Here is a 20,039-nt window from a genome sequence, read left to right on the forward strand (position 1 = left end):
CTGTTCTTCAGAAAAATCCTCCAGCTCCTGCACATTCTTCAGTTTTCAAGCATTTTTGCATATTTGAACCCTTTCCAGCAGTGACTGTAGGATTTTGTGATCTGTGTTTTCATACTGAGGACAACTGAGAGACTCAAACTCAACTATTAAAAAAGGTTCAAACATTCACTGATGCTCCAGAAGGAAACATGATGCATTAAGAGTCAGGGGGTGAAAACTTTTGAACAGGATGAAGATGTCACAATTTTTCTTATTTTGTTTAAATATCGTTGTTTTTCATTTAGTACTGCCCATCGGAAGCAACAGAAGATACTTGCATGTTTCCCGGCAGAAAAATTAAGTACAATTTACCTTGATATTTGAATTCAAAAGTTTTCACACCCCGACTCTTAATGCATCGTGTTTTCTTCTGGAGCATCAGTGAATGTTTGAACCTTTTTTAATAGTTGAGTTTGAGTCCCTCAATTGTCTTCAGTGTGAAAAGATGAATCTCAAAATCCTACAGTCACTGCTGGAAAGGGTTCAAATATGCAAAAATGCTTGAAAACTGAAGAATCTGCAGGATCTGGAGGATTTTTCTGAAGAACAGAGCTCAGTTTAACTGCTCAGGACAAACAAGAGACTCATGAACAACCATCACAAAACATAAAAACAGTCGTGGATCATCAGGTAACCACACACAGTATTGAGAATCAATGGTTCACATACTTATGAATGGGGTTATTTTAATAAATTCAGCTTTTGTTTTGTCTTGTGAACTAAATGTAAACATCTTTTATGTAAAATATCTTACTCAGGACAGTACTAAACAAAAAATAACATGCATTTATTATAATTCTCATTTTCACAGATTCTGCAAGGGGTTCACATACTTTTTAATGCCACTGTATATTACATGCGTCAATTTTAATGAGGAGACTAAATGGTGCTAAATTCACATTTACTGTATAAACGCTAAAAGTTGAGAGTAGACTTCAGATAGGTCTCATTTAATTTAATTTCTATAGATGCCATGATATAAATAGAAACATGTTTGTGTTTGTGTCTGTATCTCCAGCCCTGCTCTCTGACAGAAAAGAAGAAGAGTCGCGTGGGGTCGATGGTGATGCCGTACATCATGTCCTCCACACTCAGACGGATGTCCACCATCTCAAACGCCTCCTCCGGACACTCCAGCGGCTCGGGCTCCTCCGACGGAAACTCCTCCAGACCTGCATCCCAGGAGTCAGTATTCTCTCATTCCTAGAAATAACCTTGCTCATTTTCAGCAGCGCACCGAGGGCTAATGTGTCGCAGGACAGAGTTCCTGTGGTCACGGATTTGGTTCTTTTAGGTGCTGGATAAGTGGATTCTCGTTAAACAAGTCCTTAATTAACATTGATAAATTTAGATTTAAAAAAAAATCTAGGCTCAAATCTGAAAATCTTAATGATAGCCTTAACCAGTTCTCACTGGTCAGCTTGTTTTCTCTTGAGTATTTGCAGATTAAATTATTTTAAATGAGTCATTCATAGCTGGTCTTCCTGGAAATCATTATTGTGGATGAACGCCTGGTGAGAAAGAACATGAAAAGTGCAGTTTCTGTTTTTTCTCCCTCTCACCTTATGATTAGTTTGATGACATCCAAGTGTGTGCTGCTTTATTTAGAAGATGTACTTGGTAATTAATTCTTATTAAGTCTTATTTCCTGTGAGGTCCACTTATAATGGTAGTGAAGGGTTTTTTGTGTGTGTCAAAATGGTTTTAATTTCAAATAATTGGAATAATTTTAGTTTTTATGACCGTTTTCCCTCACTCTGACCCTTTGAATTCAGCTTAGTTCATTTCAGCTGTTGAACCCTTCGCATCAGTAAAGTATTTCAATCACAAAACAAAGCCTGTTTTTACATAGGTTGTCCTTACACCTGACAACACTCATTTAATATCCTAGATATTTTTTTGCATGTTTATTTTGCATCACTTGCATATTTCATGAGAGCGAGAACATACATTATTAACACATTTACTGTCACTGTTCAGGAATATTAAGACTATTAGGCTAATAAGTCCTGCATTGATTCAGTCTACTGTATTTTGTAGCTTATAGAAACAAACAAATTTAAAGCATACAGTATAAGCTCTGACGCAAGGTTGATCAGTATAAGTCATTTTAACAGAAGGCTAAAAATTATTATTTTTGTAAAATTTTGGATGGATTCCCCAACCACCCGCAGTCCACACGCGGAAAATGGATGACTTTGGGGCACTATTCATTTTGTACATACAATATTCTAAAATTAGAGTAAACTTTATACACTCTAAAAAAAACAAAAAAAAAAACACTGGGTTAAAAACATCCCAACGGCTGGGTAAATATAGGACAGCACATTTTACCCAGGAAATAGGGTTGTTTATTTAACCCAGCATGATTGGTTGATTTTTTTTTTTTTTTTTTTTTTTTTTTTTAAATAATTCTATCTTATTTTTGACTTTTTTTTTGTACTTCATACATAAATTAATGTTTACAGATTAACTTAAATCCTCTAAACTGTTTAAAATACTCCACACAACAATGGGTTTGTATGATAATTCCTTTATTTTCAATCGCATTTTATAGTATAGCATATTTTATATCATTTTTAATACATATTGCCTACATCTAAGATCTTTTAACAAAAATTACAAGTAAAACTTAAACATTTCCGAGGTGAAAGCATGAATTTGAATTTAGCAATTGATCACATGACGCACTAATCACACCGGTGTGATCGTAAGCTTCAAAAGGGTTAATTAATAATATATATATATATATATATATATATATATATATATACTTTTTTTTTTTTAGTCTTTTGGAAGCTGCATTCAAATCCATTTGGTTCAAAAGTCTGAGAGGGCACGTGGAGCCTCTGCATAAGAGGTTGCGTTAACTGAAACATTTCCACCCAGTTTCACAGACGAGGCTTAAAGGTGCTACAGAGGATGTTTTGTTTTATACATTTTTGCAATATTACTTGAAACTGTCTTTACTAACTGATAAAAGACTATTTATTAGGTGCACTGAAAGTAATAATATCAATATACATCATCTGTGCACGAGGTAGGGCCTTAAAAACATCAGCCAATCGTTTACGTGATCATCGCGTAAACGATTGGCCCTCTGGCTTGTCAGTCACTGCCGTGACGTTCCTTGTGCGAGACGTGCACGGCTGCGCGCTCCAGTAACTTTCCACACTCCACAGGCGCCGCATGCAATGTTTTTGTCAGGAGACAGGAGTAACAACTGCAGATTATGAGTTACCTGCGGTGAGTCCGACATAATGAATCCACTAACACGATACAGTGAATGCCGGTGGTAAACACTCGTCTTCCAATACTCGTGCACGAGTTTTGGGAGGCGTTCCCTCTAAATGAGCTGTGAAGGAGGGGGGGTTGTTCTTACGCATGCGCTCATTTCAAAAACTCACTAACAGTCTTTGGTTTCTCAGTCGTTGAAAACATCCTCTGTATCACCTTTAAGCTAGTCTCAGACTAAAATGCATGTTTGAGCTGTGTTAACTGAAAGAAACTTGTAATGACAGATCTTAAAATATGTCAGTGTCATTGTTTTGTCTCAAGATGCACACCAGTAATGTTTTTATCTAAGGCATATTTATAAAAGCTACTTAAATGCCCTAACTGAACTAAGGCCTAATATGTCATGTGTGGGGCTCTGCAATATTCATTTAATATCAGTTATGTTATTGGGTTATCGGCCATGACATGGAATGAATCAACAATGAAATTACATTGTGACAGATTCATAAAACAATCAGTGCCAAAATGTGTTGCTCAAAATGTTTCAGACTGACATAAACATAAAAAGTTTTAAAATAAACTTCACCCATTTAAATAAACTTGCTCATTTCGTAATAGTGAAGAGTTGAGAAGAGTCTTAATGTTTCCTTCTGTGCCTGTTAAAACTTCAGGACTGAATGTTTTATAATGTTTGTACTTTTATATTATGACTTTTTCATGTCAGAAGCAGTTATACTCGAATGTAATGTTTCCATTTTATGTTATGTTAGAAACATCTTCGATTTACTGACCTTCCATTTATATCCATTTATATTTATACACATTAACAATTATATTTCTGTTTTTAGCAGATGTGCTTTTATTGAAATGCCAGTGAAGTGTGTATATCATATATAAGTAGCAATTACCAAGACAGGCAGCTGAGAGAATAAGACAAAGATCTCTGAAAAATCATATACATTGAAATTTTAAATCAGGTTGCTATTTGGAGGTTTCTACTTCTGCGCCACTCAACCCACGAGTGGCTTACTTGTAGTCAGATGTGTTTCTAGACCAGATTACTAAACTAATACACAACCAGAATCCTGGCGCACAAATGCATAATACATGGCAACGTGCTCGGAGGATTTGTACAGGTGCACAAAATATATCTGATTGTCTCTCTTTTTCTCTCAGTTCGCTGCTCTCCCGCGTGAGCGACAGCAGGGTTTCGGTTCTGTCCCGCTCAGAGGAAGATAATCGGATAAGTAAGAAGAACAGGAAGGAATGGAGCATGAGCAAGTCTCAGGTCTTACTGGAGCGACCCGCTGACAGAGACGAGGTGTGCTGATTTCTTCTGTTCATGGCTGTCAGTGAGCTGTTTAGCCCTTGTGTGTCAATTAAAAAAGATACACATAGGTCCATAGAAGTCCAAAAACTCTCATTAAAATTTGAAGCTTGGGAGCACAGACTTAAGTTTGTTCTCATTTTAAAGAAGACCCTTGGCAGATTATTGTTGAAGTGAAAAGAGTTTAAAAAGTTAAATAAGAAAAAAAAGTTATAGAGGTTTAAGTTTATGAAAATGATTTGTTATCAGTATTTTATATCAAATATATATTTTATGTTGAACTCTAAACTGCTAGAAAATCAAAGCCATAAATCTAAATAAGTCGTGTTCCAAATTTGTGGTTCATATCTCAAAAAATGAGCTTTCAGTAATATTTGGTTTGGGCGCAGTGCCAAATTTTCCCCATTAGATGCCAGCAAAGCTCTGCTGGTACACACAGTGGTTGGATTTGTGATTTGCAGTAGAGATTTTCAATGTCAAATATTACACACACAATTTTTTTTATTTTTTATTTTTTTAATTACACACATAAACCACACTCTGACAATTATAGCCGCATTATTTATCCAATTGACTCTATAATATGCAGAAGCAGAAAACAGGAATAAAGCAAGTTTTGCTTTATAGGTTAAACCTATTTGCTTAAAAAAATTGTACAAATTGCCTTGTACAAGCCTGTACAAGTCGTTTTATAGTTAAATGGCCCTGTGATTTAAAATGGCAATTTCAATGGGGACATTTTTGTCCTTAAGGTCCTGAGAGGAATTATTTTGTCTACCTAGTGCAAAATAGATTTATTAAAGGAAATGAGGGTGGCAGTAAAATTCTAATAAAAATACACGCCTGTGCAAAACTTTATGCATTTGGCAAAATGATCTAAAAAAACAAAACTGAAAAAGACAGAAATGTCCATAAGGACGCACAAGGGTTAACCCTCTGGAGTCTGAGGCTGATTTGGGGCCTGGAGAAGTTTTGACATGCCCTGACATTTGTGCTTTTTTCAGTTGTTCATAAACATATTAATGGAAAAAGTGTCATCACACTGTACTCAGCACAAACTAGGCTACAATAATATGAGAGGAACATGTATGCACATGTTTGTGTTTTTGAAGGAATAACGTTTATGCGTGGTTATTGAAAAAACAAAAAAATTAAGTCACTGAAATAAGGCCAAAAATATGTATTAAATCTGTGTTTACAAGACTTCTGGGTATTGGAGGTTGTTTTTGCTTCAAAATTATGTAAAAATTATAATGACTACTTGTTCATATAAAACAATATATTGATTTAGTTTTTGTAAGACACTTTTTGTCAAGAAACACAGTATGCGTGGAGGCGTGAATCATCATGAATAATGGGTCATTTACACCTGAGAAGACAAAAGAATCGCATAAAGAACCTCTAATGGTGCTGCATAATAATGAGGCCTTCAGGTAGGCTGTGAAAAAAACCCCTCTGTAATCATGTCTCAGCTCAATTTAAAATAATGGTATTCTATACATAACATTAAATGTGATGACTCTGTGATGTTTACATGATTATTTCATAATGAACTCAAATGATTGAATGGATTAAATTATAGAATTCTAGACAGTTATAAAATGGACTGATTTAATATTTGGAGACATGATTTCATTTTATGTGCTGTCTCTGTCTGTGTGATGACAGATTCCTCCAGAGAAGCAGCCAAGGCCGAAAAGTCTGACGATAGGGGACCGGAGACTCACGCTGTCGCTGTTTCATGGAGAATCATCCAATTTGAGTTTACACAACCCACTCAGCCCTCTGCCTGCCACACCGCGCACACCACGCAGCTCGAGTGAGTGCGCACACACACACACACACACACACACACACACACACCACTTACACAAATGGAGTGGGTTTTTGACATGATCTGTGGTTTTACTTTACCATGGTGCATAAATATGGTAATTAGTACATGTCAAAACAGTATGGTATTACTGTCTGCTGCCATCTCTATACCAATACAGTAATGTTTAAAAAATAAAAATGTCCTCAAAATACAATACCATTCAAAAGTTAGAGCTTGGTAACATTTTTGAAAGAAGTTTCTTTTGCTCACCAAGGCTGCATTAATTTGATTTAAAATGCAGTAATGTTGTGAAATATTATTACAATTTTAAATAACTGTTCATTATTTAAATATGTTTTAAAATGTAATGTGTTCCTGTGATCAAAGCTGAATTTTCAGCATCATTCCTCCAGTCTTCAGTGTCACATGATCCTTCAGAAATCATTCAAGAAATCAATGTGATAGAATGCAGCTGCAACTTCGGATGTATAAATTATTCATTGTAATGTTTTTGAATACAGCGCTCCAGTTATGAATTTGTTTCCCCACAGATCATTTATTATAGCTTGTCAAATTTGCCTCTATTTGGGTGTGAGCAAAAACACGCCGTTTTTGTGTGTGTCCCTTTAAATGCAAATGAGCTGCTGCTCCCGGCCCCCTTTCCAGAAGAGGGCGGAGCTTTAACAGCTCACGCTTCGGTCGCTCAGCAACAACAAAGCTGGAGAATCTCACGCAGCCAAAATGAGGATTGTCAGTAACGGCGTTCAGCCTTACATTGTTCAAAGCCTGACAGTTTCTTTAAAAAAATCTTACTGACCCAACCTTTAAACAAAGAAAAATTCCTACAGGCATTTGAGGATGCTATATATACACAGATCATCATGATCTATCACAGTGATCCAGCACAGGGCACATCTGTGTAATAAACCTCATATTGATCATCCTGTAGGTTACACATGCCTCCCGAGCGAGAGTGACTTCAGCGCACCTGACATCACGAACACCCCTCCGCCAATGCCACCCAAAAAACACCCTCACGAGAGCGAGAGCATCTATAACTCTACTTCTGAGGTGAGACACGATATGTGCAATTTAGAAACGTCGAAAAATGTTTACATTAGCAGTAAAATGTGCATCTAAATGGCATACAAAGCTAAAACGACATTTTCAAACTGAAAATGATAAGCTTTTTCTCTTTTAATTTCACATGTAGATCACGCCTCCTTTACCGACGAAAGCTGAAGTCAAGCCTCCGCCGCCGCCACCCAAAACACGCAAGTCCATGCTTCCCACCTATGAGAGCAACCCGCAATAAACACACACACACACTGCGTCTAATTGCGTGCTGTGCAGGTTCGATTCATGGAGGAAAAGCTTCTGAACGGTACTTCCTCCTGTTTTAAAATGTTCTGAGCTGAGAGAGATTTTTTTTTGTCATGGTTATCTGGGATTTCTGATGAGAATTTGATTGAAGATTATCATTGCATTTTTTTTTTGTAGCAGTTTCATCATTATAAAATGCTTTTTCTTATTTGGAAATGGACCTCTAGTGTGTATTTATTCATCACTGCTGGGCAGGAACATGACCAAAGGTTGGTTTGTTTGTCGAATGTTCAAATCAGCCTCACATCCACTGGATTCATTAGTCGATCTAGACCTGTAGCTGTGCCTTATAAATAGAGAGATTTAATGTTATTGAAGTTTTTACTTCCTCGGTGCACATATTCACTTTGCACGTTGCTCATGATTGTTGAGTTGTGTGTTCATGCAGTTAAACCTTTTCTAGTTGAACTTCTCGAAACCAATAATTAAGAAAAGATTGATTGTCTCTCTGTTTTCACTCTAGACAGCTACATTGGTATGAAAAAACATGTTAAAGGATTAGTTCACTTCTGATTAAAATTTCCTGATAATTTACTCACCCCCATGTCATCCAAGATGTTCATGTCTTTCTTCAGTCGAAAAGAAATGAAGGTTTTTGAGGAAAACATTCCAGGATTTTTCTCCATATAGTGGACTTCAACGGGTTGAAGGTCCAAATGTCAGTTTCAGTGCAGCTTCAAAGAGCTCTACATGATCCCAGACGAGGAATAAGAGTCTTATCTATCGATACGATCGGTCATTTTCTAAAAAAAATAAAAATGTGTATACTTTTTAACCACAAATGCTCATCTTGCACTGTTCTGTGATGTGGCACGCGTGACGTAATCACATGGAAAGGTCACGCGTGACGTAGGTGGAAGTACAGATCCAGTGTTTACAAAGCGAACGTGCAAAGACTTAGTCAAAAGGGGGTAAAATGACAATATTGGATGATTTTGAAGTTGGAGAAAATGAGATGAGATTTGCGCCCTACAATGGAACTTCCGCCTACGTCACGCGTGACCTTTCCAACATGATTACGTAATGCATTGTGCATCACAGAGCAGTGCAAGATGAGCATTTGTGGTTAAGAAGTATATCATTTTTTATTTTTATTTTTTAGAAATTGAGTGATGGTTTCTCTAGATTAGACTCTTATTCCTCATCTGGGATCATGTAGAGCTCTTTCAAGCTGAACTGAAACTGACATTTGGACCTTCAACTCGTTGAAGTCCACTAAATGGAGAAAAATCCTAGAATGTTTTCCTCAAAAACCTTAATTTCTTTTTGACTGAAGAAAGAAAGACACAAACATCTTGGATGACATGGGGGTGAGTAAATGATCAGGAAATGTTAGTTCTGAAGTGAACCTTTAAGAAAGCCTGTGAACTGAATTTGGTGGTAGAGAATGCAGAAAATGCAGGTTATGTCATGATTGCAAAAAAGCAGATCAGCACTTAAATCTCACCCAGGTAAAGCGTTTTACTTCACAGAACAGAGGTTTGAGATCACTAAATCATATTTAAGATTTGCTTGTACCTCAAGTCAAAATATCACTTCAGTAGTATCTGCACTGTATGGAAAAGCTGTATTTGTATACTGTATTTTTTGCTCATGATGATTTTTTTTATTATTTCTTTATATGATACAGATGTTTAGATATTTTTATTTTGTGATTCAAAATGTGTTTCTTGTCCCTTGTGATAGAATGCAGCTGCAACTTTGGATGTATAAATTATTCATTGTAATGTTTTTGAATACAGCGCTCCAGTTATGAATTTGTTTGTAGGTATAAACATCAGAATAGCAGGATCTTTCTTATCTGCACAGTTAAAGTTCACTGGGTAAAACTACATGGCATTAATGTTGTTTGTAATGGGTTCTTATAGTAAGGTAATTTGCATAAAGATTGCATAGTTTTGTACTTTAAGATAGTGTTTTTGTTTTTTGTTTTTTTTGCAAATATGGTAATATTTAATTGATGTGCACATGGGAAATGCTCTTTCTACAAATGTTTTGTACATTCTGTATTAAACCATGAAATTATGAGAACAAATGTGATAGAGATTACACAAAATTCCAGGAAAACCAGAACAATGTTTTTATAAAGGGATTGTAGGTGTAAATAATTATTCTTTACAGGATTATTTAAACTTGAAACTAATTTAAATTCGATTTGAATGAATGAATTAGTGTTTTTTTTTTCTGGCCTGGATCATTTCAACATTCAAACACATTTTTCTGTTTAGTAAATGCATGTTTTTAAGGTAATTATTTATATTTTTTGTGGGCAGGCAGAAACCCATGAATGAACAACCGATCAAAAACTGTTATTTGAGAACTTTTTGCACTCCAGTTTGAATAAAAGTGCAAAAAAAAAAAAAATAATAAAACTGTTTACTAATTTTTCCCACTAATGGAGTTTAATAGTTGAGTGATTTACCTTTCAGTCTAAATATTATTATTATTATTATTATTATTATTTATATTTTTTCAAAACTTGACAGTGTGAGATTTGGTAACATTTGTTCTGTTTAATTGTTTAGAATTTACAGGTGGAATCAAATTAGAAAGAAATTAACATTTTTCAAATAATCACATTGGAAATTAGTTAATCGTCAATAGGCCTATAAAAATATGAATTCCTATGGAAGACACAGTTGTCCTTGCCCGAACCACAAGTTACAGTTCATTTTCTGAGAACTATCAGATTGGAGTTCGTTCAGAGGGAGACGAGAGATCACGCATCATGTTATTTTTCTTTATTTTACAAAAAGCACAACATTTTGTTTTTACTCTGAGTGTACACAAATAAAAGAAGACATTCTATAGTTTCAATTGATATATTACTTATGTCTCTATGACAAGAAATGACAGAGTATTTTAAGTCTGTTTTGCTGCAATATGAAAAAAATCCTGAAAACGCGCCGGCGCGTTACCCGACTCCAGAGAGTTAATATGTTATTTTCACTTTGACGATGAGGGTTATAATGTGTACATACAACTCAAATTTTTTTTATTTTCAGGATGTAATGCGACAAAAGGTAAAGATTTTCACAAGGTATGATGACTTTCTATAGGCACTGTATACAAGAAAAAAAAATCATTCAGTATTAAAGGTGCCCTAGATTCAAAAATTGAATTTACCTTGGCATAGTTAAATAACAAGAGTTCAGTACATGGAAAAGACATACAGTGAGTCTCAAACTCCATTGTTTCCTCCTTCTTATATAAATCTCATTTGTTTAAACGACCTCCGAAGAACAGGCGAATCTCAACATAACACCGACTGTTACGTAACAGTCGGGATCATTAATATGTACGCCCCCAATATTTGCATAATGCCAGCCCATGTTCTCAGCATTATGAAAGGCATTAGACAAGGGCAGCCAATTAACGTCTGGAGCTGCACACAGCCGAATCATCAGACTAGGTAAGCAAGAACAACAGCGAAAAATGGCAGATGGAGCAATAATAACTGACATAATCCATGATAGCATGATATTTTTAGTGATATTTGTAAATTGTCTTTTTAAATGTTTCGTTAGCATGTTGCTAATGTACTGTTAAATGTGGTTAAAGTTACCATCGTTTCTTACTGTATTCACGGAGACAAGAGCCGTTGCTATTTTCATTTTTAAACACTTGCAGTCTGTATAATGCACAAACACAACTTCATTCTTTATAAATCTCTCCAACAGTGTAGCATTAGCCGTTAGCCACGGAGGACAGCCTCAAATTCACTCAGAATAAAACTTTAACATCCAAATAAATACTTTACTCACATAATTCGAAGCATGCATACAGCATGCATGACGAACATCTTGTAAAGATCCATTTGAGGGTTATATTAGCTGTGTGAACTTTGTAAATGCGCTGTAATATAGTCGACAGCTCATGTGGCAGGGAGCATGTGATTTAAGGGGGCGGCGCCAAGTGTAAATCAGTGCATTGTTAATGATGCCCCAAAATAGGCAGTTAAAAAAATGAATTAAAAAAAAAATCTATGGGGTATTTTGAGCTGAAACTTCACAGACACATTCAGGAGACACCTTAGACTTTTATTACATCTTGTGAAAAAGCATTCTTGGGCACCTTTAAGTTTTTTGGTAACACTTTATGGAAGTTTGTTTCGACATATTAAGTGGTTATTTCAAGATATTAAGTCGTTATTTCAACATAATAAGTCGTTATAACGACATAATATCTTGTTATTTCAAGATATTAAGTCATTATTTCAAGATATTAAGTCGTTATTTCAACATAATATCTCGTTATTTCAACTTAAGTCGTTGAAATAACGAGATATTATCTTGAAATAACGAGATATTATGTCGTTATAACGACTTAATATCTTGAAATAATGAAATATTATGTCGTTATAATTATTATGTTGAAATAACGATATGTCGTAATAATGACTTATTATGTTGAAATAACGAGATATTATGTCGTAATAACGACTTAATATCTTGAAATAACCACTTAATATGTCGAAATAACGAGATAAGTTTTCGGGGTTTTTTTCCTCCCCACCAAGTTTTTTTTTTTTTTTTTTTTTTTTTTCACCATGTGGTTCAGGGCTTCCGTATAAAAGGTATAATTCTGCAACAAATAAAGTCAGACTTGTGTTATAAACTCACAATTGTGAGTTATACAGTAAGAATTGCAAGATAAAAAGTCGCAATTACCTTTTTTAATTTTTATTTTGGTGGCAGAAACAAGCTTCCATAATAAGGTCTCATTTGATAACATTAGTTGTGAACTAACAATAAGCAATACATCTGTTACAGTATGTATTGATCTTTGTTAATGTTAATAAAAAAACAGTTATTCATGTTATTTACAACTTTTAATGTCAATTTTTTGTTGTTGAAATTAACATAAACTAAGATTAATAAATGCTTTAGAATGATTGTTAATTCTTAGTTCATGTTACTAATGAAATCGTATTGTAAAGTGTTACCCATCTTTTTAGACTAGCTTTTGCTTGATGACTTTTTATTATTTCATTCATTGTTTTATGTATTGTTTATCTTGTGTACAGTGCTTTGAGAAGCTGCTTTTAAAATATTATTAATGCAATATTCATTTATGGCTTTATTGAACATAAGCATTGTTTTATTTTGTTATTTGCAGTGGCCCTAAAAAAAATTGAATTTGTTTCACAAAAATCTAAAATCATTTTAAATATATTTTTTTAATTAAACATGCACCTCATATTGACAACATATTTATAATTTTTAAAAATTGGCACACTGCACTGAACTAGTGAAAGCAAGGCGAATGTCTAAAATCATTGTGACAAGTTACTCTTTATTCACTGAAGTTGTTATATTGTTCTGGAGTCTCCCAGACCCCTGACCGTAAGGTAATGACTGCTCATCTAGTGAGTTTACGCTGCCCCAGGATCACATTATACACAAGACATCTGTTCTCTCTTAGTAGCCAGAAATGGAGGTTGTGAGTGTGAGTGGACGCAGCGGTGGATCAAAGCTGCTCTCCGTCCCTCAGGCTGGAGATTACAGAGGGAATCTCGCCTGTGAAGGTGTTGCTCATTTCTGAAACGGATACTTCTCTCTGTTGTGCTGCACGATACGAGCCACACAAAGTCAAATATCCTCTAGACTAGAGTGGCACAGCAAATCATTTATGGGGCTTTTATTTCAATTTTGAATGTTGAAGATATGATTTTTTTTGTTTTCCATTTTGTTTGATTCCAAACCAGAATAGATCATATAAAATATGTGCTGTTCTCCTTCTGGATAAATGCTTGTTGCTTGATGCTTGAACATCATAGTCTCTATAAGCCTGTAAAATGATTGACTGCTAAATAGCCTTTAATCTTACATTCCACTGATGGATATCTCCATGGTAACTCCATGCCTTCAGAACAGGAGATCCTCAGTTTTTTCAGTCGGAGAAAAAATAGATGTTAACCATTATATTTGTTTTATAAGTGTTTTTCTTTTAAAGGAACTGTTCATTCAAGACCTAAAATGTGCTAAAACAGATGCTGTTTAGAAGTGTATTCATGTTGGTCTTTTGCAAAATAAGCATCAAAAAATTACCACATTCATTCAGATGGTATCTGGTCAGTGATGTCAGTGACGACAGGTGGAAGCATTGCCTTCTGTCGAAAAGGTTTTTTTTTTATCCCAGGCACAGTTTTCTCATGTACTTGAGTCTCTTTTGATCTTTTCTCTCATTTCTCTCTGCATCAGGAAGTGTTCCCTGTGTCCACTGGCTTCACCATATTAAAGAAATTAACATTTGTATTCAGCACTGATTTGTTAAATTGATCTAAAATGACAGTAAAGACATTTATAATATTACAAAATTTCAAATTAAAGCTGTTCTTTGAACTTTCTATTAATCAAACAATCATTAAGAAAAATATATCATGGTTTCCATAAAAATGTAAAGCTGCACAACCGTTTTCAACATTGATAAAAATAAGAACTATTGCTTGAACATCAAATCAGCATATCAGAATAAAGCGATAAGCCCCAAGAAGCCGTGGTTTACAGTGAATTTATAACGGCTAAGGGGCGTTATATGCTATTTTTACTGTATTTTTGATTAAATAAATGCAAAAATATTTTATATTTATGATCGATAGAATGTGTAAAATTTAGTATAACTTATTTAAAAGTATTTAAACACTTGCGCCACACTTAAAATGTCTGAATGTCAATGCATTAGTTGAAAAAATCATAGCACTTTTAAAGCACAATGTTTAGTTGCCACTTGCTTTGATATTTTGTTATGTAATGCAATTAAATTCTGACATTTAAGTTGTGTTGTGTCAACTCTTTCATAGTCAATCTACATTTTTTAGTAAGGTCTAGTAATACACTAATTTTCTTCTTCTTCTTCTTCTTTTTGTATCCAGTACTTAAAATGCTTGCTTTGGTTGTCAGAAATTAGTGTAATAATCGTGAACCAACTTCAAAATCAATTTCTCCTGTGAGGTCTTTACATTTACTCTGTACAGATTTGTGTCTCTTTTACAACCCATTTCTCCCTCAGACAACTAGTCTAGAAAATAGCATTGATGTAAAGTCTTTCATCGATGTTTCTGTGCTTAACGAGCTTAATGAATGAGTCTGTCAAACTATTATAAGAACCACTGTGGTGCTTTATGTAAACATTTTGTTTCGTAACTTTAAAAATGAATGAATGAACTGCAATACATTTGCACAAAGACGACAGCCCACAAAGGATTCTCTTTACACAAAAGGCAAAGGAACACATGTTTTTATACTTTTATTCATGTCAACCATTGACAAGTTGCATTAACATGAATCTTCAAGGACTAGTAGAGTGATTGTGCAAACTTTCATGGCAACACAATGTACAATAACATCTAAAGCTTAAAGAATCAATTATAAAATCTCAGGCGAAAAGATAACTAAAAATGCCTTCGCCATGGAAAAATAGCAAGAAGCTACACAAGCTACTATAAAATTTCTAAAGGCCATTTTCACACCAAGAAATAAAACTATAACAATATTAGCGTCCACATCAGCAGACGATATCATTCTGTTTAAGCGCGCTGCAGTTTTGTCGTCTCGAGCTCGTAAAGCAGGATGGATTCTGATTGGCTGTCAATGTTTTTATCATTCATTGGCTGAAAAAATCATTTTGAAAGTGATTCCAATTATATTGTTTCTGTGCTGTTATTATAGCTGTGGTGTGGACTCTGCCATTCTTTTAAATTTAGAATGATTTTTAAAACTATATTATTGTTAACTGTATATCTATATTCGTGTGCACACCAGCAGACGATATCATTCTGTTTATTGTAAGCGCATTGCAGTTTTGTCATCTGCCGCATTAAATGCTCATTCTCGTAAAGCAGGAAGGATTCTGATTGGATGTCAATGTTTATATCGTTCATCAGCTGGAAAAAATAGTTTTGAAAGTGATTCCAACAGAATTGTTTTTTCGTGCCATTATCATTATAGTTGTAGAGTGAACTCTGCTATTCTTTCTATAGAGTTTTTTTTTTTTTTTTTAAACTATGGGCCCTATTTTAAGCGCATCGTCTAAAGTGCACAGCGCAAGTGCACTTAGGGCGTGTCCGAATCCACTTTTGCTAGTTTAACGACAGAAAAAAATGGTCGGCTCACTCAGTGCATGATCTGAAAGGGCTGTACATGGTCTCTTAAAGGGTTACTTCGTTAATCTTCGGAACACAAATTAAGATATCTTAGTTGAAATCCGATGGCTCCGTGAAGCCTCCATAGGGAGCAATGACATTTCCTCTCTCAAGATCCATAAAGGTACTAAAAACGTATTTAAATCGGTCGATTTCAAAACACTGCTTCAGGACGCTTCGGAGCACAAATGAATCAGTGTATCGAATCATGATTCAGATTGTGTGTCAAACTGCCAGTGGCTGAAATCACGTGACTTTGGCGCTCCGAACAGCAGATTTGATACACTGATTCATTTGTGCTCCGAATCTTCCTGAAGCAGTGTTTTGAAATCAGCCATCACTAAATATGTCGATTTTTTTTTTTTTTTTTTGGCGCACCAAAAATATTCTCGTCGCTTTATAATATTAAGATTGAACCACTGTACTCAAATGCACTGATTTAAATATGTTTTTAGTACCTTTATGGATCTTGAGAGAGGAAGTGTCATTGCTCCCTATGCAGGCCTCACGGAGCCATCGGATTTCAACTAAAATATCGTAATTTGTGTTCTGAAGATTAATGAAGGTCTTATGGGTGTGGAACGGCATAAGGGTGAGTAATAAATGACAGAATTTTCATTTTTGGGTGAACTAACCCTTTAATCAGTCATGGGTGTATTTTAGATGTAACGTGCAATAAACCAATCAGAGTGTCATCTCCCATTCCCTTTAAAAGCCGCACCATGGCGGATTCACTATTTACATGGTGGAATTTTGCAAGCGGAAAAACGGAACAGTTCTCTAGTGAGCAAATGGATCTGCTCGTGCGCAAGCAGACCATCTACTGGACAAGCCGGAATCCGCCAAAGCATTTTTATGTTTATGCACACAATAATAATCTTATTCAGCACGGATGAAACCTTTAGGAACCTTTAGATCAGGTTTTTGTTGGTCAATGGCGCAGTCATTTTCAGTTGCCTCAAAATAGCAACACGCCAACAACGCACCTGAACCAACTCATTTTCAGACCAGCACGCCCATGGGAGCACAAATCTTTATCATTATAGTTATCATCCTTGGTGTGAATGGGCCTCAACTCTGGGTTAGTGCCCATGGCTGTGCTCGTGCGGTTCTGTTTTGACCTCTTCGACCTTCATTCTGCTGAAACAAGGGTACTCGTCTAAAAAGAGGTTATAGGAGGCGATCAATTCCTTCCAGTAGCTTTTTTTGCCGTAAACCAGCACGAACGCACTGACCGTGGTGTAGATGCTGGCGAAGAGAATGGTCAGTGCAAGTGTGTTCTGCCTCATCAGCACCACCGTCATCTGCGTGTAGATGTCCACGGCCACGAAGCAAAAGTACACGACCACCAGGCTCAGGGTCATCTTGATGACCCGCATCTGCGTGCCGAGTTTGGGCCCGTGGGCGCCGTTGCTGCTGGCCTTCATGTCCAGAAGATGTTTCGCCAGGTGGTATGAGATCGAAATGCTGCATTTGACCATCACGATGCCCGGAATGATGTCGGAGATGATCACGTAGTAGAAGATGTAGGCGAGCCCGGTCGTATCGGTGGGCATGATGGACCCGCAGTCGCCCAGTCCGGTGGAGGTGCCGTTGTAATAAGTGAGAACGCTCAGCAAGGGAACGGCATTGGCGAAGCCGCTCACAAAGATCACCGCCAGGACGGTGTGGACGTGCTTGACGATGGCCTCCTGGATGCGTGTGTAGCAGTGGACGGGCTCCACCACCAGCTTAGTGCCGTAGTAGAAGGTCAGGAACGCCGTGCTCCAGAATATGATGAGCTTCACGCTGAAGATGAGCACCAGCAGGATGGCCTCCGTCAAGCTGATTCGGCACACGGTGTCAATCACGTCCATCGTCTGCCATAAGTAGGTGAGAACCTGCTGGGAGATGCTGGCCAGGGCGATGGCCGTGATGATGAAGTCGGCAGGGTTGAGCTTGTGCTTCTTCCGGTAGCTTCTGTGGTTGACCAGAAGCAGGTACATGTTGAAGAAGATGGTGAGAATTGCCAAGAAGCCCGTCAGCACCCAGGCCACGAGTTTATCCACAGACGACAGCATTATCGATGGTCAGATTGATGGTCTTAACATACACACAGGAAAGAAAAGGAGATCTCTTTAAAATATCTTCAGTGAGATCAAACGCTCAAGTGTCTGTTTAGATGTTTCTCCTGAGAACAAGACCTCAGTAATCTTGTCTCTTCTAGAGCTTCAGAAAAAAATGTCAGTGTTGTTATTGTTAACTAAATGTATTTTTTTATTTAAAAAAAAATGTTAATTGAAATAAAGCAGAAATAAAATAAGTAGAAATTAAAACTTAAACTTAAAAAAAAAAAACATTCAAAACTGAAATAAAACACTGAATTAAAGCTAAATCAAAATGTTAAAAGGAAGCAAACTAATAAAATACAGCACTAATATATACACACACACTAAAATAACACTGGTCTCAAACTAAAAAGATATAAAGATATGCCAAAGTAGCTCTGTTTTCTTACTCTATGACAACTACTGACTCATTTGTATTTATTTCTTCAAATGAATTTAAAGAGAAACGTCTGAGAGAACATTGATTCATGAATGAATATGAACATTCATTTTCACCATGAACCTATTACTAAAATAAAACTATTAAAAATATTTATGTGAATTTAAAAATTCTATAAATATTAGGTACAAAAATTTACTTGAAAAACGAAAATGATAAATGTTCTCTGGTATACAAAGTTATGCTGAAATACTAAAAGTATAACAAATTCCTAAAAAACACTCAAACATCAACATCAGCTTTCATTTTTTTTGCTCTGTTCTCTTACTACATTTAATATTTACTCATTTGTGTGGTTCTGTTTCTTCAAAGAAAAAATAAAGGAGAAACATCTGATAAAACATGATACATACATTAACATAGGAGTTATAATTCCTTCAAAAATAACATTTCAGTACCTTGTTTTTGGAGGTCTCAAATATTTTCCCTCATGTTCACTGTGCTTGAGTTCCTCGTGCATTTAGGGGACGAAAAAAACAAAAAATGATGTTCTGTTGTCATGGCAAAATAAATGTTTAAAGAAATAGTAAATGATAGGGAGGAAATTGAAGGTGAATTGCTATGGTTGGTGCTGAAAGCTCTTGACAATAGACAAGTGACTTTTATACAACAGATTTGAAGGACAATTTTCATATGCTGACCGTAACCATATTTAAAGCAGTGTGTTTTAATGGCACAGAAGCATGACTAGTCATTTTATCCACTAGCTGACCAGATATTGTGGTGCAATACAAATTGCTATTGGGGGCTGGTGGGCTTTTGGTTTTGGGTTTTACACAAAACACACATGCACCTACATAAATTAAATACTGTACAAATGTGATTCAAAGGCTGGTGAGAAATGCTTCAGTATTCATTCAGCCAGGTTCATTTCAAAGCTTTATGTTGTCAAAAACAATTTTATATTTGGAAACAACAATCTGTTAACTTTGAAGATTATAGCATTTATACAATCCAGTTAATGAGCTTTATTAAGGGCCACAAGTTATTTCTTGAGATGGGAAAAAATAAGCCTCTTTTACACTAAAAACTAGAATGATTGTGTTAAATAATTCATATATAGGAGGAAGTAGATGGACAAATACAGTAGTGGCCAAAGGTGATGGGCTATTTGTTTTTGCTGATCCTACAAGTTCCATTAAACCATCAAAATATGAGGAATATTTTTTGTATATTCTTAAAAATATTTTAAATATGTTATTACTGCTGTTGTAAGAACAAAAATCTAAACTTGGTTAACGTATTTCTGTCATGACAACTCATATATGAGATATGACAATGTTGATATATTTGGTCTTGGCGGAATAGATCTGCTATGCTGCTGCTTCTGTAATCGCTGCTGATGCTGTTATTGCTGCTGTTATTACTGCTGCTGCTGTTATTGCTGCTGCTGCTGTAATTGCTGCTGATGCTGTTATTACTGCTGCTGCTTTAATTGCTGCTGCTGTTATTGCTGCTGCTGCTTTAATTGCTGCTGCTGTTATTGCTGCTGCTGCTTTAATTGCTGCTGCTGTTATTACTGTTGCTGCTTTAATTGCTGCTGCTGT

The 20,039-nt window shown here is 35.7% G+C and overlaps 2 protein-coding genes across 2 annotated transcripts in view; one reads left to right on the top strand and one right to left on the bottom strand.

Moving 5' to 3' along the window:
• dock5 (dedicator of cytokinesis 5) overlaps positions 1 to 8,390 on the top strand; it is an 83,697-nt gene extending 75,307 nt beyond the window's left edge. The window contains exons 47-51 of the mRNA XM_048209273.1: positions 1,058 to 1,224; positions 4,453 to 4,597; positions 6,272 to 6,422; positions 7,369 to 7,490; positions 7,633 to 8,390. Coding sequence (XP_048065230.1) covers positions 1,058 to 1,224; positions 4,453 to 4,597; positions 6,272 to 6,422; positions 7,369 to 7,490; positions 7,633 to 7,734 — 687 coding nt within the window. The 3' untranslated portion in view covers positions 7,735 to 8,390. The remainder of the gene's footprint in view (positions 1 to 1,057; positions 1,225 to 4,452; positions 4,598 to 6,271; positions 6,423 to 7,368; positions 7,491 to 7,632) is intronic.
• An 8,133-nt stretch (positions 8,391 to 16,523) lies between these two features.
• LOC125279888 lies at positions 16,524 to 19,822 on the bottom strand. Its single transcript, XM_048210011.1, has 2 exons — positions 18,891 to 19,822; positions 16,524 to 18,027 (listed from the first exon to the last, which is right to left on the bottom strand). The coding sequence occupies exon 2, from the start codon at positions 18,003 to 18,005 to the stop codon at positions 17,028 to 17,030; it is 978 nt and encodes a 325-aa protein (XP_048065968.1). The 5' UTR covers positions 18,006 to 18,027; positions 18,891 to 19,822; the 3' UTR covers positions 16,524 to 17,027.
• Between the last annotated feature and the right edge of the window lie 217 nt (positions 19,823 to 20,039).

Source organism: Megalobrama amblycephala, linkage group LG12 (assembly GCF_018812025.1).
Source record: "Megalobrama amblycephala isolate DHTTF-2021 linkage group LG12, ASM1881202v1, whole genome shotgun sequence".
NCBI lineage: Eukaryota > Metazoa > Chordata > Actinopteri > Cypriniformes > Xenocyprididae > Megalobrama > Megalobrama amblycephala.

Excerpts from the sequence above, each read along its gene's own strand:
- LOC125279888 (XM_048210011.1), bottom strand. The coding sequence starts at position 18,005 with ATGCTGTCGTCTGTGGATAAACTCGTGGCCTGGGTGCTGACGGGCTTC.